Source organism: Ambystoma mexicanum, chromosome 7q (genome assembly GCF_040938575.1).
Source record: "Ambystoma mexicanum isolate Mex_15411 chromosome 7q, UKY_AmexF1_1, whole genome shotgun sequence".
Classification (NCBI taxonomy): domain Eukaryota; kingdom Metazoa; phylum Chordata; class Amphibia; order Caudata; family Ambystomatidae; genus Ambystoma; species Ambystoma mexicanum.
Window position 1 is genome coordinate 680,509,153 of NC_090941.1, and position 24,276 is coordinate 680,533,428.

The 24,276-nt window shown below is 47.4% G+C and overlaps 1 protein-coding gene across 2 annotated transcripts in view; it reads left to right on the forward strand.

Moving 5' to 3' along the window:
• The window catches only part of MTMR6 (myotubularin related protein 6), a 1,083,592-nt gene that overhangs the window by 495,629 nt on the left and 563,687 nt on the right, over positions 1-24,276 (forward strand). For both annotated transcript variants that reach the window (XM_069639211.1, XM_069639210.1), the window contains one exon: positions 2,170-2,304. In XM_069639211.1, the coding sequence (XP_069495312.1) occupies positions 2,170-2,304 (135 nt within the window). The remainder of the gene's footprint in view (positions 1-2,169; positions 2,305-24,276) is intronic.

Sequence of the window (24,276 nt, forward strand, 5' to 3'; positions counted from 1 at the left end):
CATAGTAACAAAGTTCACTTTGTTCTTCCTGATTGGTTCACCTTCTCAGCATCTTGTAGTCTACTGGCTCGGTCAGCCCTAGTTGGTTCATCCTTTCGTGGGGTAACCGGTTTCTCAACCCCAGTTGCACTATGCCCGTTCAGATCCACTATGGTAGTCTCTTTGCTCACCCCCTATTGGGGTACCCCTACTCTCAGCCCAGCATGGGCTAAGGGCCTTTTGAGTCCTATTTGCTAGCTTCCATCTCTTGCCTGCTTCTGTGTTTCTCAGGGAAACCCAGCCCGGTGAGGGCTAATGGCTTTCCTTGCCTTTGTTCTCTCTGTGTCTTTATCCCTTTGTGGGATATTGGATCTTGCAGCCTGCGTGGTGTGTGCCTTTTTAGCCTTCCTTTTTGCAGTTTCTTCACCCATTTGTGCGATATTTGGTCTCTTAGCCCTATGTGGGGTTTGCTCTGGCCGCACTGCTCTACACCTGGTCTTGGTCCAAGGTTACATACTTTTCTTCCAGCGGTAGGGTCTGTCTGGGGATTCTGTATCTTTGGCCAACACGTTTCTGCATCTCCGACCAAGATTTGGCATGCATGGTCTTGTTTCTTTCTGCGGCTTCTTCCTTTCGGGATGGGCGGGCTCTGGATGTCGCTTCAGCGGGATGCTCCCTGCTGCTCTTGGCTTAGCTTTGCTTCCTTCTGCTTCAGCGTTCCTGGACTCTGTGCTTTTTGCCTTGCACCAAGAAGCAGCATTCCATGGGCTTTCCACACTCTCTGCCCACGACACCAACAATGTGGTTCTTCGTTCTGCTCCTTCCTGTGAGGGTGGGGCTTCCTCCTGTGTGTGGTCGTGCCGCCCGGCACTTCTCGCTCTACGGCTTTTTCTCTCTCTTGATGCTGGCGTCCAAGTGTATTGAAGGAGGTAACAAATACAGATCAGAAACCAAGCCATCCACTTTAAAGGTGCCCAGTAAATGATTACCCTATTCAACCCCCATGTAACCACAACAAACATTGATGATTTCAAAATAAAGGGAGTTGGGATGGAATCCTTACTTGGGTATTCCTTGTCCCGGGGGAGTTGGAACAGCAGAGGGGATCACCCTCAGTGGAATTCCACTTGCCCTGTCTGCTAAGTAGGATATTGCGTAGCAAACTCACCTCCCTAGCCCCAAAGGGGAGAAGGGACGAATTCCCTATATTCATCACACCTTCCTTGTTAACTTTGAAAAAGTGAAATAGAAAAATAACTGAGAGAGAAAAACAGGTTTTGCCATGGTCTTCAATTAATGTCAGTCAGCACAAACACAAACCCACATCATGTATTGTATTGTGAGGGGAATTTTTTGGGCCACTGACAACAATGGCCTGAAGGTAGTAGGAAATCAACCCAAAGTGGTTGTTGCCAACCAGCACTACTGAATGCACTCCCAAGGGGTATAACCCCAGATATTTCAGTAAGATTACGATTATTGATATTAAAGTTTGTGAATTCAGTTTAAGTAGCACTTTTTAGATCAATCTCATAGTGACAAATTCAATAACACAACAATGTCACGTAACATTCGATAATAAAGGTAATGTACAATTAAATGCAGTAGAAATGGCTACTCTATAATAAGCATCACACTTGGGTCCAAGTTTTATATGAACATATATTATTAGAATTGGATGTTAAATGTCAACCTTGCATTTACATTGCCAACATAATTATAGTGAAAAAGTAGTTCAGAGAAAAGAACAAAAAGAACTCCATTACATTGTTGTATGTTAATATACACCGTCCGTTTTAACAAAAAGCAATTGAACACATTTTTGTGTATCTCCTTACGCAATCCAATGATGGTACAAGTATTGCCAACGCGTTTCGGATAATCATATCCTTCTTCAGGGCCGTGGAGTGCATGCATTCCTAGGCTTCATACAACATTTTTCGACTGCATCTATAAAAAAAAGTCCAAAAAATGTATAAGTAGATGAATTTACTCTAATACTGTGTTGGCTCAAAGTCAACTCTGACAGTCAACTAACCTCATTGCCATCTCCGTTGCTGGGAATTTTTTGGGCCACTGACAACAACGGCCTGAAGCCAGTAGTAGCCAGTTTTGGGTCAGGTGTTTTACTAACTACCCACTACTGTTCATTGTTCTGATACTAGACATCATTTCTCTATTTGTTCTCAGGCTGCCATTTGCCGTTGCAGTCAACCTTTGTCAGGTTTCAGTGCTCGATGTCTGGAGGACGAAAACATGCTGCAAGCCATCAGTAAAGCCAATCCGATCAACCGCTACATGTACGTCATGGACACCAGGCCAAAGGTAGCTATTTAAAACGTGTTGTGTCTCTGCAAAGAATTGCATTGTTGTTTTTTTGAGTTCAATTGATTCTTCATATAATGATCGAAGATAATGTTTGACATTTGCAAACAACGTGCTATTTTACGTAGTTATGTCACCCTTTACACCTGTTAATGCTATTTCGATAGCGATATATATATATATATATATATATATATATATATATATTTCTGAGGCTTGTGGAATCTGCTTAGATCACATGCTGTGCATAGGCCGACATCTAGTGGAAGCTGCGGAGTATTACAGTTTGTTTTTCGAAACTCGAAAATGGGCGTCGACACAGGCGTGCCAGTAATACTATCCCTAGTGTGACGTCCACTGTACCCAATATCCCTCACGCGTCTAGGATCCTCAGATTGTTTTTTTCCGCCATACTGGTCGGAAGCATCTTGCGGAGTCCCCTGGCCTTAGCCATACTTTTGCTAATTATTGAAGTTTAAACTTATTTATTGACATCCTTCCCCACCCCAACGTCGACCCTCGACACTCGACGACGGCTGGAGAAGACATCGACCGTCGGCTGCTGCACGACGGATCTGGGCCTCGGAAGGCCGCTGGCCTCGGCCCGGGCCTAGTAGGCCGCTGGCCTCGGCCCTGCAAGTAGGGAGAGTGGGGGGTGGTACATACTCTTCACTCTTGGTATATAGGTACACTTTATATATTTCCTACACTTACCAGCCCGCTGCCTCAAGGTGCGTATGGAGGGTACCCCTTTCCAATTCTGCCCCAAGTGCAACCGCAAATACCCTTGGGTCGACAGGCACGCCACGTGCAATCTCTGCTTGCCGAGGGACCACCCCGAAGCGAACTGCAGAGCGTGTAGTAGGTTTAAGCCTAAGACACTTAAGGACCGTTCGACAAAGCGTTGGGCCCACCACGCCAGGCAGACGGCCATGGCAGCGGAGGGCGCCTTCAGCGATGGCAGCGACGCCGTACTTTCAGACGGCGAGGGCATTACGGCGTCGAAAGACTGCCGAGCGCAGGTCCCCGACCTCGGAAGGTTGTCCGGCAGGGCGGCTATGGGGAAGACCCCCGGCGACGCAAGCGCTACACACCCTACACACATTAAGCACACTAAGTCCAACCGAACCTCGACGACGTCGACTTCTCGGAAAGAGGCACAGATAGAACGGTCCGACTCGGTGTCCTCTGGGCGCTCTCGATCGAGATCGCCTCATGACGCAAGGCAATCATCCACTCTTGCCAAGAGTGCCTCGCTCCCTAGATTAACGGAAGTTCGATCGTCGGAAGACGAAGACGACTTCCACCCCCAGGCCGCGCTCCAGGAGACCGAGGCCGCAGTTAACACCAGCGAGGCCCCACGCTCGAAACAAGATACCTCTCCCGACCCTCGACGCCAGGCGTCGAAAGTCTCTGGGGCCTCCAAGGGGCAGGGAAAACATTTTTCCGCGCACGGGGAGGGGGGGAAACAGCGGAAAGCACAGCCTTCCACTCCTGTAAGACCATCCTTCCACCCTAAGCAGACAGACGCACATAAATCTACTGGGACATCAACATCCAGCAAGGGTACCCTTGATAAGTCCTCTAAGTTGCCTACTAAAGTCATACCCTGTTCCAAAGAATGGTCCAGTGAAGACATAGACAGGGTCATGTCAAGGATGTCTTCCTTAGCTGATTTTTATGACAAAAACCCAGAACATTTCCTTTCGTATGACCCTCAATGGGCCACACCCTCAGGCTCCTCTGATCCTATCCCCCTAAGTAAAAAGGCCCGGTTTGAAAGACCTGAACCCTTCGAGGTGCAGCCTTACTCTACTCCATACTCTACTCCACACCCCAGATACCAAGGACAGACTTTCCCTGAAGGGGACCAGGAGTTTACAATTATGGAGGAACAAACCGGGACTGAATACTATGCGGATGATGAGGACCTGGAGGAGGTAGAAGATGAGCAGGAAATTTACAGAGGAGACTCCCCGGTAGAGAGCGAAGCCCCAGTTACCGACTCGCCAGTTGATAACCAGCCCCTCCTTAATGAAGTTCTCGCTCGCGCAGCAGAACATTTTCACATCGACACCCACGGTGTACAGGAGGAAAGGGACTTCGCAGAAGAGTTGGTGGGAGAGAGGAGGCCGGTCGCTCAGACCATCCCTATCCTTAAATCCATCCAACGTAGAATAGATCCATCCCTGGTGAATCCTAACCTCACCAGAGCCGTCAACCCCAGAGTCGAAAAACTTTTTCGGGCAGCCCAGTCTGACCCTCTTTATATAAGAGGACATCTTAAACCAGACTCCCTAGTGGTTACCAACACTCGGAAGAGGACTGGGACACCCTTATCGTCGTGAGAAGCTCCTCCCGACAAGGAGAGCAAAAGGCTGTACGGGTTTGGCAGGAAGGTAGCCTCAACGTCCGCCTACCAAGCAAGGATCGCAAACTCCACCACCCTGTTGGCAAGTTACAACTGCCATCAATGGGAAGAGGTCGCGGCGCTCATAGCCTCTGCTCCTGAACCGTTAAAGGGCCAGTTGGCTCGGATCTCGGCAGAAGGGAGAGCCGTGTCTGCTTGCATATTAAAAGCAACTTTCGACGCCGCGGACAACGCAGGAAGATTGATAGCAGAAGGTACTGTTATCAAGAGACATGCGTGGTTATGGCAGTCGGGGTTCAAGACAGAAACCCAGGCTTCATTAATAGACAAGCCGGTGGAACCCGATCTATTGTTTGGGAAAGCGGTCGAAGACGCACTTAAGAATGCCAAGGACGAGTACGAGACTCTGAAATCCCTTGGCCAGCTTACCAACAAACCCCCGAACCAGAGGGGGAACAGTAATTTTCGTCGCCCACGCGGCCAAAATTCACAAAGAGGCAACTATGCCCAAGGACAGGGTACACAATGGAACAACAACCAGCAGTCTACCCAAGGTTACGGCAGGGGTAACAAGAGAGGTCGTGGAAGAGGCAGAGGCAGCCCCAACAAGGGAGGGGGCACGCCTCCACCAAAGCAGTGACGCTCAGTTCAGGGTCCCTTCTCACGCAACCCCAGTAGGGGGGACGCATTTCCAACTTCACCCAGGCTTGGGAAGGGATCACCTCAGACAGATGGGTGCTGTCAACAGTGTCCACAGGATATTGTATAGAATTACTGCAGCGCCCCCGGAACCACCCTCCACGACAAAGAATACACTCCTTAGAACATCAGAAGATCCTTCTCGAGGAGATCGCCATTCTGCTAGAAAAGGACGCGATAGAACTCGTCCCAGGACACCAGGTAAACAAGGGTATCTATTCAACTTACTTCCTTGTGCCAAAGAAAGATTTGACAATGCGCCCAGTATTGGACTTGCGGCCTGCCAACAAGTATGTCAAGCCCCAAAAATTCCGTATGACCACGCTACAAGAGGTAATCCCCCTCCTAAAAAAGGGGGATTACATGGCAACCTTGGATATGAAAGATGCTTATTTTCATATTTCCATGCTTCCAGCCCACAGAAGATACTTGCGCTTCAAGGTAGACAGTCGCCACTACCAATTCAAGGTACTGCCCTTCGGGACAGCTTCAGCACCAAGGGTATTCACCAAGGTACTGGCGGTGGCAGCTGCACACCTACGCAGGGAGGCAATCCCAGTGTACCCTTATCTGGACGACTGGCTCATAACGGGGGAAACCCCAGGAATTTGCAGGTCAAACATCAGAGGACTATCGACCTCCTCCACGAATTAGGCTTCTCTATCAACGAGAAGAAGTCAAGTCTGGTGCCAAGCACCTCAAAACAGTTCCTAGGAGCAATCCTAGATACTCAGAAAGGGTTGACCTTCCCTTCGGAACAGAGAATTCGGAATATACTACTGCAGATTCCACATTATCAGTCAGGTCAACAAATAACGGTACGCAAAGCAATGCGGTTACTGGGCATGATGGCGTCATGCATTTACCTGGTCCCCCACGCGCGTCTGCGCATGCGTCCCATGCAGGAATGGTTGGCGAAACAGTGGTCTCAGGCAAGTGGTCAGTGGGACGATCTAGTGGTCGTTTTGCCAACACTCGTACAGAGCTTACACTGGTGGACAAGAGAGAATCTCGCAAGGGGAAAACCCTTTTACGATCCCGAAGTACAGGCAGTGGTGACTACAGATGCATGCCTGACTGGGTGGGGAGCTCACCATCTCCACCACACAGCTCAGGGTCTCTGGTCTCACTCAGTAGCCAAGAACCACATCAACCTGCTGGAGCTTCTGGCAGTATTCCGAGCGCTTCGGGCGTTCGAGCCCCATCTGCTAAACTTGTCGGTGCAAATCCGGACGGACAGCACGACAGCCATGTTCTATCTGAACAAACAAGGAGGGACTCGTTCGCCAAATCTGTCCAAGCTTGCCCAGAAAATCTGGATATGGGCACTCAGACGGAACATCTTCCTGTCATCACAACATGTTCCGGGGGAGCTCAATTCCCTAGCGGATGCCCTAAGCAGAGACTCCCTCCCAGAAGAACACGAATGGGTCCTTCACAGAGATATCGTAGAAAATCTCTTCTCTCAGTGGGGTTTCCCCACTATAGACCTATTCGCCACAAGCGAAAACAAACAATGCCCAGGATTTGCATCCAGGTTCCCCCAGCCAGACTCCCAAGGGAACGCCCTGTGGATGAACTGGTCAGGGATGTTTGCGTACGCTTTTCCACCAACTCCTCTCATCAGGAAGGTGGTGTACAAGATGAACAAGGAATCGATGACGCTCATCCTAGTTGCTCCCATGTGGGCGAGACAACCATGGTTTCCACACCTACGCAGGATGGCGGTGTGCGAGCCCATCAAACTCCCAGCCTGGTACAACCTACTGTCCCAGCAACAAGGTCAAACAGTGCATCAGAAACCCAACTCAATGAACCTGGCAGCATGGCTCCTGAAGTCATAGAGTTTGGGCATCTCAATTTACCACAGAGGTGTATGGACATCCTAAAAGAATCCAGGAAACCAAACACAAGGCACTGTTACTTTGACAGGTGGAAGAGATTCGTTATTTGGTGCCAGAATAAACAAATCAACCCAGTTGATTGCACTCCTTCCAACGTTGTAACATACATGCTCCACCTGCTGGACGCAGGTTTGGTTTTTAACCCATAACAAGGTATCGTGGTGGAAAGTACCAGTAGTTAAAGCCTTCATGGAAGGAGTAAAGAGACTTCACCCTCCTATTTCGAACCCACCGCCAGGATGGGACCTCAATGTGGTGCTAGCTAAGCTCATGGGCCCCCCTTTCGAACCCATGCATAAAAGTAGTCTCAAACACCTGACTTATAAAACGGCCTTCTTAGTAGCCATTACCTCTATAAGAAGGGTCAGTGAAATTCAGGCTCTGTCAGTGCAGGATCCTTTCTTTACTATCCACAAAGACAAACTGGTTTTACGCACACACCCTAGGTTCTCACCTAAATTCATATCTAAATTCCATGTAAACCAGTCCATCGAGCTTCCGGCTTTCTTCCAGAACCCGCAAAGCTCGGCTGAGGTGAAACTACACACCCTAGATGTGCGTAGGGCGGTCCTCTACTATGTAAACAAAACCAGACCGCTAAGGAAAACAGATCAACTGTTTGTCTCCGTAGCTACAGGCAGAGAGGGAGATCGCGTCTCTAAAGGCGCTATCTCGAAGTGGATTATCAACTGTATACAGCTGTGTTACTCTCTTTCTGAAAAACTCTGCCTTTTACGCCAAGGGCCCATTCTACTAGAGGCATTGGGGCCACTCTGGCTTTCATTGCAAATGTTCCCCTCGACACCATTTGCAAAGCAGCTACTTGGAGCTCTATTCACACTTTTACTCAGCATTACTGCATTGACACTCATTCCAAGACAGATACACAAGTGGGACAAGCGGTTCTAAGACACCTGTTTGCTCATGACCCTTCTCACATCCCACCTCCTTCTTCTGGTACTGCTCGCTAATCTATGCACAGCATGTGATCTAAGCAGATTCCACAAGCCTCAGAAGGGATACATTACTCACCGTAATCGTATTTCTGATGCTTGTATCTGCTTAGATTCACATGCGACCCACCCTTCCTCCCCTCCGAGAGAAGGCGCATGATTGCTTGTAGTCTTACCTTTCTGGCTATCTGCTTGGATTATCTGTACTCGCGCTACTCCTCATGCTTCCTCATGTCAGAAAAATACAATCTGAGGATCCTAGACGCGTGAGGGATCTTGGGTACAGTGGACGTCACACTAGGGATAGTATTACTGGCACGCCTGTGTCGACGCCCATTTTCGAGTTTCGAAAAACAAACTGTAATACTCTGCAGCTTCCACTAGATGTCGGCCTATGCACAGCATGTGAATCTAAGCAGATACAAGCATCAGAAATACGATTACGGTGAGTAATGTATCCCATATATACCCTCTTAAAACCCTGACACGTCTCTGGAGTGTTCTTTGAACCGCCTGTGTGTATGTATATATATTTCTGGAGCTTGTGGATCTGCTTAGATGAAATGCTCTGTATAGTCTGACATCTAGTGGAAGTCAGAGTATTACAAGATTTGTTTTCTAAACTCGAAAACTGATGTCGAAAGGGCATATTAGTAATACTATCCCTAGTGTGACGTGTACTGTACCCATGGTCCTTCACACATCGAGGTCGCCCAGATTGTTTTTTTTCAGCCATCGAAGTTGGTCGCAGATGCGGAGCTCTCTTCCAGGCTGATGCCTTTAATTAGTTGAAAGTTTACCTGTAGACTCTTTCTTTCCTTTATTGTTCATTTTGCCACACGGCCAACAAGCTGCTCAACGGCTCTCGACAAACAACCTCATCGTTGACTGCTGACTGATCGACGACCCGACGTGGCCTTCACAGGCCTCTTCAGGATTCGGCCCATTACAGTAGGGAGAGAGGGGGGAGGTTCTTCATACTGATCTCTCTAGATAATGCATATTCTTTTGTCCTCTTTCGCTTTATCTTGCCAATCTGCCCTTGTTAAAAAGAATGGACAAAACTCCCTTTAGATTTTGCCCTACCAGCCACAGAAAATTCCTGTGGAAGGACATGCACTGAGTGTGCAATTACTGTCTCCCGAGGGATCACCTTGAAAAAGTTTGCCAATCCTGTAAACTTTTTCGACCGAAAACATTAAAGGATAGGTGCAAGGTGAATATTGTCCCACTATTATCTATGCTCTAAACTGGCTGGTGGGGTTAACTTAAAGGCAATCTGCCTTCTCTGTCTAAACACACTCCAGAGCTTCCTAGAATAGTCCTAGACTATCAATGTTATTATTGCTAAAAGAGGCCGACTCTGTCTTCTTCCTCTCATGCCCTAATATTCCTCTTCCAGTCTCCGATTGTTATGCTCCCCTACTCTCCCTTCGATGATACTTCCTTCATTACACTAGTTCTCCCTCCTCCACACTACTACTGAAACAGCCCACCTTCTACACAGTAACCCTTCTTTCAATCTCAGTTTCCACTCACTCTCTAGGCTCCCTCTAAAACATGTACTCAACTATTTTGCACAATACAGTTTCACTTGCCCTCACCTTTTATCTAAGTTGCCTCAACACTCCAATTCACTGTCCTTTTTCCTGGTTATCTCCTGGTCTGCCCCTCCTCCTCTGACCTCACTGAAACAACCTATAACTTTCTATTGCTCTTTTTATCCTTCCCCTTCCACCATATTATTAATGGCCCTGGCCAATCTAACCCGGTCTTCCCCTTCTGGGAGTTGTTGCAAACAGAAGAACTTTCAAATGGCAGTTTAAGCCCCGCCCCTTTTCTCTCTGTGGGGCTGCCATGAGGTAGCAATGGTGCCAGCGCTACACAGTGTCCAAGTTTGTTATGGCCTTGGCGTGGCTTACCTCAAGGTAAATGCAGCAATTTTTGGGCATTGCCACTGGTGGGCTAGGGTGACTGCAACAGCTTTGCTGCTATGAGTACAGAGCTACTGGGAAGCGGTGCACAGCATTCCCGGCACCCATGTAGGATTCTCATTCCGTCTTCTACTGTCTCTCTCTCAGTTCACTGGTTTGGAGATTCCAGCTCTGAACTGTAGATGGTGCAGGACGTTGCTCTCTCCGTGGGTCCCTCCATATTGTTGCAGAATTGACTTTGGATTTAGGAAAAAGAGAGAACTTGGCCTGCATTGAAGTCAAGAGGTACAGAGTGATGCAGGTGGGTACAACCCATGTATAAACTGGCCGTTGGGGATAGGACAGGAAATGGGGCCCTCTCAACTGCAACTGTCTCCCTTTGGGGTGGGATAGGACTGGTTCTGTCTTTCATGCATGCTAGGCATCCCACCCCAGGCTGAGATGAATATATATATTTCTGAGGCTTGTAGATCTGCTTAATCACATGATCTGCATAGCCCGACATCTAGTGTTAGTGGCAGAGTATTACAAGATTTGTTTTCGAAACTCAAACGGACGTCGACAGGGCGTGTTAGTAATACTATCCTTGGTGTGACGTGTACCGTACCCATGGTCCTTCACGTAACGAGGTGCCTCAGATTGTTTCTTTGCGCCATCGTGGTCGGTCGCAGGTTGCAGAGTTCCTTCCCAGGCTGATGCCTTTGACTAGTTAAGTTTATCGTAGACTTCTCTTTCTTTCTTTATTGTCCACTTTTGCCACAGCGTCATCCAACTGCTCGACGGCCTTTGACTGACAACTCCATTGTCAACTTCTTCACTGCATCGACGACCAGATCCGGCCTTCAAGGGCCTCTTTGGGCTTCGACCTTTACAGTAGGGAGAGAGGAGCGGAGGCCTTTCATACTGACTCCTTTTAGAAAATGCATATTCTGCCACCCCTTTTCCCTTTTTCTCGCCTAACTGCTCTCTCCATTTATGATGGAAAATACACCCTTTAAATTTTGCCCTACCTGCCATAGAAAATTCCTGTGGAAAGACACGCACCAAGTGTGCAATTACTGTCTCCCCAGGAATCACCCTGAAAAGCATTGCAAGTCCTGCAAACCTTATCCACTGAAAAACTCTCAAAGATCGTCGTACCAAGCGCTGGGCCGTCCACGCAATGCAGGCCAAAGCCTCCATCGGCGTGACAGAGGATTCCAGCGAGGACTGTATCGGTGTCCTTAGGGATGCCACAGGCGACCAGGGTTTGTCGGAACCCCATGTGCGGGCCCCCTACTCCAAAAGCAGGCCGGTGGCTCTGTGACAGAGCGCACACCCGGCGGCCATAGCGCGCACACACACACACGTCCAAAATCATTAAGCACATAGCCAACGGCCGACATGTGATGAAATCGTCGAGCATCGAGGCCCACGCGGTGTCAGCGAAAAAAAAAAAAGCCTCTGAATCTTCCCTGTCCTCTGGGCCATCGCTTACGCTTTTGCCTCACAACAGGACTCAAATACCGCCCACGAATTCGGCTCGGACACTGTGAAAATGAAACAACACGTGCTCGCTACCCTGTTAAAGACAAAGTCACAGAAAAAATCAAAATCCTCCACGTCTTTGCCCTCCAAATGCTCTCTGGTTATCGATTCTTCCTACCTCGGGCTATGCATCACAAGGACCAGAAACCCTCCCAAGCCACCCCTACCCTTTCAGGCTACCCATCCTTCTGTGACTATACCCCTGAACAAATCAACAGAATTATAAAAAGGATGTCATGCTTTGTTGAATTCATAGACAAGCATCCAGAAGAACTAACGTCCCTTAGAGATGCCTCACAGCCAGGGGCTGCAAAACACCAACCTCCTGCCAAAAAGCCTCGCCTTGACCCACAGCCAAGCATTTCCGCCCTGGGCCCCCCGGCCTCCACCTACCAAGACTCCTCTCAGGACATGTATGGTGTGGATCTCTCAGGTTCGCAAGACCTCAGCTCTCAAGGTGACCTATACAGTCAGGGTTCACACAAAAGGAGGGTTGAATGCTTATCAGTTACGACTGGGTTTTGCCCAAGCCAAGTGTATTAAAACAAAAGAAATGGGGCATATCACCCATACATTTAAGATAGAGGGGCATGCATCATACTCCTCAGTGATGTATTGTGTGAGAAAAAGAGGCTCCTCCAGGGAGAGGTACAAGGGAAGATGGTTAACACCTGCTAATGCCATCACAGAATCACTTCCTCAATTAGATGTTAAATGCATAGTGGTTTAGTATTGGTAAGCAAGGAGGAATAGAAAGAGGACAGAGAAGTTTCTATCTGCCCCAGCCTCTCTAAATCACACTTTCCCTAGGCAGCGTTGTTGGGCCGCTTATATAAAAGTGGATAGAATAAGGAGGTACAAAGGATTTGATTGTTTTCCAATCAAGGAATTTTTTATTTCAACTGTAGAGGTGTACTTTCTAGTCTTTAGGTAGTCTTTCAATACCTCTAATGGTGTACAAGACTATGGCAGGTGTGGACCCAGTCAGGGCTGATGTTATCTGTGTAACCAAGGGTTAGCAATGTAATCAACTAAAAACAGGGCAGGAACCCCCACAGATATTATGGCAATGATTGCTTTATTAGCCTATACTGTGGCCGAGTGTGCCATGGTAAAAAGGGAGGGAAAGAGCCCTATCCATAGATCAGTTAAAAAAAGAGTTGTTGTGAAGACTCATTGAAAATACAGGACAGATCCATATGTTAGATGGGACCCCATGATGCTGATGGGCGGGAAATGCAGTGGAGAATTGTTCACTGTCTACCTGTGTTCGGTCAACTGATTTTGGTGTACTGCTTAGTTTGACACCTTCAGCACTGTCTTCAGTCTGGATTTGCGAATATCTACATATGTAACATGCCCATAGTAATTAGGCTGTTATGATGTTCTTCCAAGAACATATTACATGTAAGGGTTTCACCTCTGTACTCGATGGGTGGAGATTTCCAAGCAGACCATTAATGGTCTGTTATTCGCATGTGTGGTTTCATAAGTCTTGGGTACAGAGACTGTACGTGGCTGTCTCTTCTGTATAACACACCTCATAAGTCTTGCTCGCAAACTCCACAGCCAGGACCAATACTATGATGACGATGATATCTGTCATCCAGTCGCCTGACTACCAAGACCAGCCTGTAGCAGATTCACCTATAGACAATTAACTCCAATAGAATGAACTGCTGTGGAAGGCTGCCCAACACTTTATTATTGACACCCAAGAGGCACAAGAAGACAAGGACATTGTGGAGGACATTCCTGGTGACAGGAAGTCCACCACTCAGTTTATCCCACTGTTACAGTCTATACAATAATGTATACAGCACTCCTTACTTACACCTAACCTCACTAGGGCGGTATCACTAGAGTGGTTAACCCAAAGATTATTGAGGCAAGCACCCACAGACTATATTTGGGGTCAACTAAAACCTGGTTGTCTACACTTTTGGAAGGAAGGATGACTCCTCAGCTGCATATCAAGCTAGAATTGCAAATAACATGACACTCCTAGCTAGTTATGGCTGTCACAAGTGGTATGACTTGGAACTCCAGGTTGAAGCAGTTCCAGAAGCCCTAAAATCACAATTATTAAATACCATTGCAGAGGGCAAACAGGTATCAAACTGCATCCTCAAAAATAATCTTGCTGCAGCAGACCATGCAGGCCACATCATCGCAGAAGGCACCCTCATCAAGCCCACCGCCTGACTCAGACAGTCTGGTTTTAAGTTAGAAATTCAGGCCACCCTCCTTAACATGCCAGTGGAACCTAATGTACTTTTTGGTAAGGCTGTCGAAGATGCCCTCAACAGCGCAATGGTATGACACTCTTAAATCCCTTGGCCAATTAACAAAAGTCTTACGTACAGCAGGGCTCCTCAAACTCCAGAAGGTTTCGGGGTCAGGGTTCACAGCACTCCTCCGGATACACACAGGGCGGACAGTCATCATCTTGGGGCCCATTGCAAGGACAGTCTTCCTCTTCTGGTTTTCAAATGGGAAATAAAAGATCCAGAGGAAGAGGCAGAACCTCACCTGGGAGAAGCTCCACCCCTCCCAAACAGTGACGCACTGCTGCAAGTCCCCTCCAACAACACCCCAGTAGGGGGTAGAATTTCACATTTCACCCACACATGAGAGAGGATAGCATCCGACAAGTGGGTGTTGCTCACCGTGGCAGGTGGATATTGCATCAAACTTTTACAAAAGCCACCAAACGCCTGCCAAGACACAGAAAGATGACGCAAGAGGAACAGCGCATACTATTAAAAGAAGTAATGACACTGCTGGAGAAGGACACCATTGAGATCGTCCCAGCAAAGCAGGTAAACAAGGGTATTTATTCAACGTACTTCCTTGTGCCAAAAAAAGACCTGTCCATGCGCCCAGCCCTGGATCTGCGCCATGCGAACAAATATGTCAGGCCACAAAACATTTGCATGACCACGCTTTAAGAGGTAATCCCCCTCTTAAAACAGAGGGGACTACATGGCGAAATTGGATATGAAAGATGCATACTTTCATATTTTGAAGCTCCCTGCGCACAGGAAATATCTGCGATTCAAAATAGCGGGAGTACAATACCAGTTCAAAGGGCTCCCCTTCAGTATCACCTCAGCGCCAAGAGTATTCACAAAGGTGCTCGCAGTAGTGGCAGCACACCTGTGCAGACAGTCAACCCTGTATACCCTTATCTGGACGACTGGCTAATCACTGGGGAATCTCCTCAAATTTGCAGACAAAACACACTAACGATAGACCTTCTTTTCAATTTGGGTTCCTCCATCAACAAAAAGAAATCAAGTCTGGTACCATGCCAAATAAAACAATTTCTGGGAGCAATTCTAAAGACAAAAGAGAAGCTGGCTTTCCCTTCTAACGAGAGAGTACAAAACATGCTGTTGCTAGTACCTCACTAAAAGGCCAATCAATGGGTAGCTATACTCAAAGCAATGCGCTTGCTTGGGATAATGGCCTTGTGCGTTCATTTGGTTCCACAACTGCGCCTGCGCCCAATGCAGGAGTGGTTAGCGAAACAATGGTCTCAGGCAAACGGTCAGTGGCACAATTTAGTGGTTGTTTCACTAATCCTGCTACATGCTCTTTGCTGGTGGTCCCGGGATAACCTGCTAAAAGGAAAACCTTTTTCTATTCCACCAGCAGAAGCAATCCTAGCTACAGACGCCTCACTCGCTGCATGGGGGGCCACCTTCCTCCACGGCCCGTGGACACCCGCTACAGCCCAAAAACACATCAACTTCATACAACTCCTGGCAGTTTTCAAGGCTCTTCAGGCTTTTCAACAAAATCTTTCAAATCAAACCGTGCAAGTCCTCACAGACAGCACCACTGCCATGTTCTGCATAAACAAGCAGGGGGGAACACACTCTCAAAGTCTGTCCAAACTATCCCAGAAAATTTGGAAGTGGGCACTGAAGTGGAACATGTTCCTAACCTTTCTACACGTTCCAGGGGAACTCAATGCTCTGGCAGACTCCCTCTACCAGAAGAACATGAGTGGCAACTCAACAAAGAGATCCTAGACAGAGTCTTCTCCCAATGGGGTCATCCCCATTAGATTTGTTTGCCACAAGCCTAACATTCAATGCCCAGACTTCACATCCAGGTTTCCCCAAACGGAGTTCAAGGGGAACGCCCTATGGATGAACTGGTCAGGGAAATGTGCTTCCACTTTTCCTCCAACTCCACCACTCAGCAGGATTGTGCACAAGATGCACCAGGAACAAGCAACTCTAATCCTGGTTGCTCCTATGTGGGAGAGACAACCTTGGTTTCCACATCTGCTCAAATTGGCGATGTGCGACCTAATCAAGCTCCCGTGCCACTACAAAATGCTAACACAACACAAGGGAGCATCCCTCCACCCTCGTCCTCAATCTATGAACTTGGCAGCTTGACTCCTGAAGTCATAGAATTTGGCCACTTAAACCTTCCCCAAAGGTGTATGGATATCCTAAAGGAGGCACGGAAAACCAAAACCAGGCACTGCTATTTCAACAAGTGGAAACGATATGTGATATGCTGCAGGTCACAAACCCTAAACCCAACAGAATGTTTTCCAGCTAACATTCTACATTACATGCTTTACCTGCTAGACTCCGGCCTAGTATTCAACTCCATCAAAGCACACCTGGCTCCTCTGTCACCTTACACCACTTCACAGAACAAGGTGGCCTGGTCGAAAATTCCTGTCATTAAGTCATCCATTGAAGGGGTAAAGAGGCTCTACCCTCCCATTTCCAACCCTCCACCGGGTTGGGATCCTAATGTCGTGCTCTCATGGGTCCACCATTTGAGCCTATGCACAAGGCTAGCCTAAAACATCTGACTTAGAAAACTGCATTCCTAGCAGCCATAACCTCTATAAGACGAGTCAGTGAGATACAGGCTTTGTCCGTACAAGACCCTTTCTTCGTAATCCACAAAGACAAAGTTGTCCTCAGAACACATCCTAGATTTTCACCTAAGTTCATTTCAAAGTTTCATGTTGATCAATCCATAGAACTGCCTACCTTCTTTCAAAAATCTATCTAACTCAGCTGAAAGAAGCCTTCATATACTTGATGTACAGAGGGTGGTCTTGTACTATGTGAACAAAACTAAACCCCTAAGGAAAACAGAGCAGCTCTTTGTTTCCATAGCACCTGGGAGAGCGGGCGATCGCATATCAATGTCCAAATGTATAGTCAACTGCATACAGCTCTGCTATTTCCTATCCAAAAGAGTTTTACCTTTCACTCCCCGGGCTCACTCTACCACAGGTACCGGAGCTACATTAGCCTTCATTGCAAACGTGCCTCTAGATGCCATATGCAAAGCTCCTACATGGAGTTCCATTTATACTTTCGCACAGCATTATTGCATTTTCACTCACTGTAAAGCAGATTCACAACTGGGACAAACGGTTCTAAAACATCTCTTTGCCGCTGTACCTTATCACATCCTACCTCCTTCTCCAAATACTGCTCACTAATCTATGCAGAGCAAGTTATCTAAGCAGGTCGACAAGCCTCAGAAGGGATACACTACTCGCTGTAATCGTATTTCTGATGCTTGTGTCTGCTTAGATTCACATGCGCCCACCGTTCCTCCCTTAATGGAGTCGAAAGCGCATAGATGTTTTCTGGTTCATCACTGTTTTTGCTTTATAACATCTGTACGCACGCTACACTTCATGCAACCTCATGTCAGAAACAAACCATCTGAGGGGCCTGAAGGACCATGGGGACATTACACGTCAGACTAGGGATAGTATTACTAACACACCCTGTCGATGTCTGGTTTTGAGTTTCGAAAACAAATCTTGTAATACTCGCGGCTAGATGTCAGACTATGCAGAGCATGTGCTCTAAGCAGATACAAGCATCGGAAATACAAGTATGGTGAGTAATGGAGTAAATTTATTTTATTGTGTTTTCTTACAAAACTGAACGTTTCACACATCGAGTTACACACACAGCACATTAACAAATTAAGAACCTTTAAAAGCTAAAGACATACTAATAAATACAAATTCCTTAAAAATCTTTTTCACAAGATTTTTTTTTAAATTACTAAACACAGAATTCATTCCCTTTACGACCCCTTAAGAACAACTTCCCTCATCGAGGATTCAATTGTTGAGTGTGTCTGCGTGCACCACTCCACCCATTCCACTAAGACCCTGGAGTACCCTTTACCCACATTTCATTGAGAAGAGTAAAGAAGGAAGCCTTTGGAGGACTGACAATATATATCTATCTATATTTTGAAAGAAAACACTTCAGTTGCATGGATGTTAAGGTGAGAACTTAATGCAACAAAAACAATGAAATTCACATGAGCCTTCCTATATGCGATGTGTCCACTTCATTCCAATGTACGCGGACAAGATGTTGAATTAACGTTGAGGTTCCCAAACTTTGTGAAGGCTTGTTTGAAGCTCCCCTCTGTAAATCCTTACCACAGTAGTTGCACATCACTTGCTCGATCTTCTTGCTCTGTTGGTCCTTTACCTGTAAATATTGCCAACTGTCAGCAATTGTTTTTTGTGCACATTGCTTCATCCGTGGAGGGAAAGCCAAATCCACCTACACCACCTGATCATCGCTGCTGGTCGTAGTCATTTTAAAATGCAAGACCGTGGAGGAAAAAGAAAAACTGTAAAAATACACAACACAAAAAGGACTCTGCCACTTAATATAAAAAAGTACAACCAAATACAACGAGCTAAAATAGCAAAAAATGACAAACTACAAAACACAAGACAAAGGACAAAGGTATTGGAAGAATAAAGGTAAAAAAGGAATGGATAAATTAAGGTACTGCTTTTTTAAGTTTCTGAAGGATTACTAAGAAGTGCACCCACCAGGAGACTGAAAACAGGAAAGAGGTGCTTGGGAGAGGGTTATAACCACGGTTATGCCATATAGCCAACCCGGAAGGTGTTTCCCCTACACGCAGGTACGCCCAAGCGCAATGACGTGTTTGCGCCTAAATTATTGACCAATCACCTAAGTCAACAAGAAGACGACCCCTCATGTGGCTGTAGCCACGTCAAGGAAAGGGCCAATCACATGAGTGCCTTTGAAATCTTTCCACCTTGTTCCGTAGATCATCATTCACATGCTAAGCAGGCAGGGAACAAGTTTCGGATCATGCATCTAACCTCGGAGTGTCTCCTACACCAATATTCCTTTGTTCCTCCCATTGTGGCAAGAATATTGGTAAGTTTACCCTCTAAAACTTCGTTTTATATGTTGCAGCTTCTCACATGCAGAAAGATTTAGAAATATAGTTCTGGTTTGAAGTGTATGAGCAACAGCATAACATAATGTTGAAAATGCACTTTCATACAATAAGTGAAAAATATATTCAACATTGGTGCGGAATCGGGAATCTTCAGAATATATTCTTCGAATGGATTGTGTCCTCCAAAGTATTCCTCATCTTAGATGTATTTCATCCAGCTTTAGCTGCTTCGGAAATGTTTTCTCGGCAGAGAGTGCTGTACGTCGATGTCGTCGAGTCGATGGTCCCTCGAAGGCCTCCGTCGAGGGTGACGTCGTCGGTTATACAAGTAGCACGCGCGGTGCCCGTTGACCTCAATTACGTTTTTCCGCAGTACGTGTTGCTTCAGAGACTCGGCGCGCCTCGATTAATTCTGTGATGCAGTTACTGAAGATATTCGATATGTCCTCATTGTCGACCCCGGCCTACGACCCCGCGATCGGGATTCAAAAAGTGTAAATCCTGCAGTTCGAAAATGTCCATCACGGACCCGCACCGGGAATGTCTGTGGTGTCTCGGGGAAGGCCACGACATGGAGGCTTGTACGAAGTGTCAGGCGATGACGGGGAAGGCCTTGCAAGAGAGGAAGTGAAAACTGCAGGTAGGTCGTAAACCCGACCGAAAAGCTTCTAGCGTCTAGTCGAGGCCCTGTGAGGAGAAATCTCCTCGACGCGAAAGGCATTGTTCTAGGCCCGAAGCAATTCTCATCGCTCTTCGTCTTCAACGAAAAAGTCCAAAAAAAGACACCACCGTTGCCCTTCCACCTCATCCTCGGACGAATCCCGAAAAAGAATGAAATGCCCCACAAAACATTCTTCCTTTAAAGAGTGGGAAGCATTCAGAGTAAAAATGATGGAGGTGTTTGAAAAAGCTAAGCCCCCGTCCGTGCCTCCTTTGGAAGCCGGCCGGGAGCGTTATCGTTCCGACACTCGCGCGCCCTCGAGCCCGGGTGATCGAAGGAGGAAGGATCGGGGACCTTCCAGGACGCCGAGCGAAAAAGACCGCTCGAGTCGGGAAGAGCGTTCGAGGTCACCGACGCCGTCTGAAACCCCAAACACCTCAAAGGGTAAGTCTTCGAAGAGCGCCTGGACGCCCTCGAAGCAAGCTCCATCGACAACCACTATTTCATCGACGCCATTGACGCCTTTGTCGACGTCGACCCCGAAGCCCTCAGCGCCATATATTCCAAAGGCTCCAACTCAGTCAACTCGGCTAGAAGCTGTAAAAATAACAGCAAAAGAGAACGTTGCAAAAGCTGTAATGCCTTCAGGTTCCACTGATACACCTCTCCCAGAAAAGGTTTTAAACCTCTTCCAAGGAAAGAATTTTTCAAATCCTTAACTTCAATATTTGAAGAACATGACAGGTCTGATGAGGAGAAGGTCTGATGAGGAGAATGTTCCTTTTGGACTGGAATATGGCACCCAAAATGTCCCAGAATGCCTGATTTCTGAGGAAAGCAGGATGAGGGACCTGGTGGAAACCTTACATAATGCAAGTGTTAGGCAGAAACCTGTGCAGTTCCCTTAGGGACCACTGCAAAAGATTTAAGACTACAGGTGTTTGGCAATAAACCCACTTGGTAGTAGTCTGTACCACACAGATTCACTTGGTAGCTGTGTCTGAGCAGTCAGACTTCCCTCAAGAAGAGTTAGGCAGTATACAGAGCATACAAAATAGGTACAGAAATACAGTAGTACAAGCAAACACTGACCAGAGCTTGGGTGTAAAAGTATATAATTATTTATTTAACACACTTATAAAACACACTAGCACTAAATTGGTAAGATAAGTTCAAAACACAATCACTATTATCATATGTACATCCCTGATTACTTGTTGGACAAGACTTAGTTAACACCACTTATTTCCAGACAGAGGTGAGCGCTTAACGTTCGATGGCACGCCAACAAGTTAAATAAAAAGGGAGGGAAAAGCAGAATTATGGAAGCACACACACAAAACACTTTTTAAAGAACCACAGCAAGTTCGGAAGGCACAGTCTACTGGTGAGCAAGGAAGTTTAGGTGCCAGGCCCACTTTCAAGGGAGCCAGGCGGAAGATGCCCAAGATCAGACAGTTACACAGAGTCTTCGAAGTTTGTGGAGGTAGTTCGAAAAAGGTTTAGTTCAGTTCAGAAAAGTTAGCTAAGGTGTCCCAGGCTAACCCCGGTTCGAGAGACGAGGATTTAATACACCCCGTTCAATCGGTTGCAAGGGAAGCCAGGCGGAACACGGTACCTTAAATGGAGAGGATCCTCCAGCGGGGGCAGTTGTTCCTGGCAGCGGGTGCAAGTCGCAGCGTCGTCCAGAGGAAGAGAAGATCTTGTCGTGGATGAAAGATGAAGGTTGTTGCACTGCCAGGGAAGAAACCAGCCGCGGAGTTCTCCGGTACAAAGGTACTACCCTTTCGGTTTGCAGTAGTGGTGAAAACGTGGTATCCTGGTTGCCGGGGTGCTTGGCACAGGCAAGGCGGCCACGAGATGCTCCAGGAAGGTGAAAAGAAGGTAGACTGGTTATCCCCACCAGTCGAAGGAAGAAGACTCTCCGGGCTGGAGATCTCCTCTGTCGTTGGGAAAAGTGGTGAGACGGTTCAGCAGGGCTCCACCGGTGGTGTCGTCGTTGCAAGTCGGCTCAGCTTCTCCCTCCTCGGATTCTTTAGGTCCAATGGCGACGTCTGAAGTTCCAGTCCCCAAAGCCCTGCTTTTATGCAGCACACCCCCATTCACTCAGCCTAGCTGTCAATCAAACATGCTAAGTGGTGAGCCGGCCGGCTCACCACTTGGGCCAATCACACAAGAGTGCGACTTGAGTTACCAATGTAACTCAGTCCAGGGTGCCTAAACCCCCTCCCACACCCCTTGTGGTACCACTTTTGGAGGCTTCTTTGGAGAAGCCCGCCAAAATGTGGAACAAAGGGCTCGACTTGGGTTGGAGTCACAAAAGAGAACACAAACGCCATTTTAGAGTCGAGTTCTGGCAGAAAATACCAACCGGTGAATTAATATTAAATTAAATAAACCGGCGGTATGTTCGAGGCTATAGGAATTAAATAATTAAAGTTGGTAGCCTCGAACAATGGGAAAATCCCATAGAGATATATTCGCGGTCAAATATAAAAAGTAGTATCCACTGCCACCAGCCAAAACTCGATCAGGGGGGACGGAGACGTGCCCCCTCGAACAACAGACCCCGGGGCAATCGAATTGGCCCGACCAGTACGTCCACAATATGATGGTTTCTGTTCATAATTTGGGACTAGCAAAGCCAATGGTGACTTTACATGCCCTGGGAGACAGTAATCAGTCCCAGGGTATGGAGTTTATGTTGAGGGGTCGCTACGACACCCCTGGGTTACGGCACGGAGGGTGCTGTGTAACCCACATCAAAAAAACACGAGACCATATGGATTAAAAGACCCCATAGCCCATACAACACATGGAAAGTTAAAGGAACACCTCAAATCATGTCTAAGAGTGGGAGCAAAAGAATCTCACTCTTAGCAGGAGAGAAAAAAATAAATCCCAAAAAATCCAGCAAAGCTGCTGGGGGACTCACTAGGTTTGGGAAATTAGCCTTACAGAGAATTCTCCCTAACAGCAAGTGGTATTGATACTTCGCCGGAAACAGATTTTGGCAGGCCAGAACTAGCGGAACATGCCAGTCCCTCATACCGTCAACTAATGACAAAGGTAGTCGAATATTTAGGATGGGCTAGACCACCAACTCAATTCAATGATCTGACCGATATATTGCATCATAGTCCCACCGAAGATCCAATTTTACCCTTCCATGTAGCCTTGCAAAATAGGGTGGCCAAAAATTGGGAGACTCTGGATTCTATTCCTCTGAGTAAATCCCTTAATTTAAAATACCACCCTTCCAATTGCGGCCTGTCTGTCTAAACACCCTACTCCAGAGAGTCTGGTGGTACGGTAGGCCACAGCTTCAAATAAGGTGGCGTACCCTTCTATCCCTCCGTATAGGGACGACAAGCGTGTGGATGGTCGGGCACGCAAGGTATTTTAAGCTGGGAGTATGGCGTTAAAATCAGCCAACTCCACATGTGCCTTGGCAAAATTGTCGTACACTCTGTGGGAATGCATTGCAATGGCGGCGGAGCACATACCAGAAGGGGATGAAAGGGAAGGATTCCTAGCCATTGTTAAAGATGGAAAAGGAGGCCATGCAGGAATCCCTTCAGTCTGGATTGGACACTGCAGATAGTGTGAGCAGGTCCATGGGCACTAGCACAGTAATGCGCAGATTTGCGTTGTTACGGAAGTCTGGTTTCGCACCAGACGTGCAAAACCGTCTTCTGAACATGCTCTTTGACGGGTGTCACCTTTTTGGCAACAAGGCTGACGAGAGCCTTGAGTGGTTGCAGACCTCAAAAGCAGCTGCCAAGTCTTTAGGAGCTGCCCTTAGACAACCTCAGCTTTTTTGTGCGTCAGGACAATCTTGGAGGGGACAATCCTATCGTTACTACTCCTCATATGGAAAGGCGAGAGGAATGGCCAGTCAAAGGGGCCAGAGAAGGGCCACTCGCAGTGGACGAGGAAAACGTGCAAAGCCAGCTCCAGCTGCAGCCTCTTTGCCATCAGTGGTCGCAGCAACTGCCACAAAACCACTTTGAGGACTTGCATCACAAGACACCTGTGGGAGGCAGGCTGTCACAGCATCTGCAAGAATGGTGAGCCATTACTTCAAATCTTTGGGCTCTACAAATAATAGCCCAAGGTTACTGCCTTCCTTTTCTAATGCAACCTCAAAGCAATCGACCAAGGAGACACCCTTTGAAGTTTTCAGACCCGCTCCTACAGCAGGAAGTTCTAACCCTGCTGGAGAAAGGTGCTATAGAGCCAGTACCTGTAGCGGAGAGGAACAAGGGATGGTACTCCCCTTACTTTTTGATCCCCAAAAAGGACGGAGGACTGAGACCCATCTTGGACTTAAGAGGCTTGAACAAGCTCCTCAGGAAGGACAAGTTCAAGATGGTTACTCTTTCTCAGATCCTTCAGGCCCTGCAACTTCAGGATTGGTTGGTGTCATTGGACCTCCAGGATTTTCATGCGCAATTCATCTCAAGCACAGAAAATACCTGAGCTTCGTAGTTGGCGACTCACACTATCAGTTTCTAGTCTTGCCATTCGGATTGACCTCCGCCCTAGGGTCTTCACCAATTTACTGATATGGTAGTGGTGCCAGCGCACCTCAGGAGAGGGGGGATTCATGTCTACCCCTACCTAGACGATTGGTTGATCGAGGGCTCAAGACATTCTTCAGATGGTTTCCAAA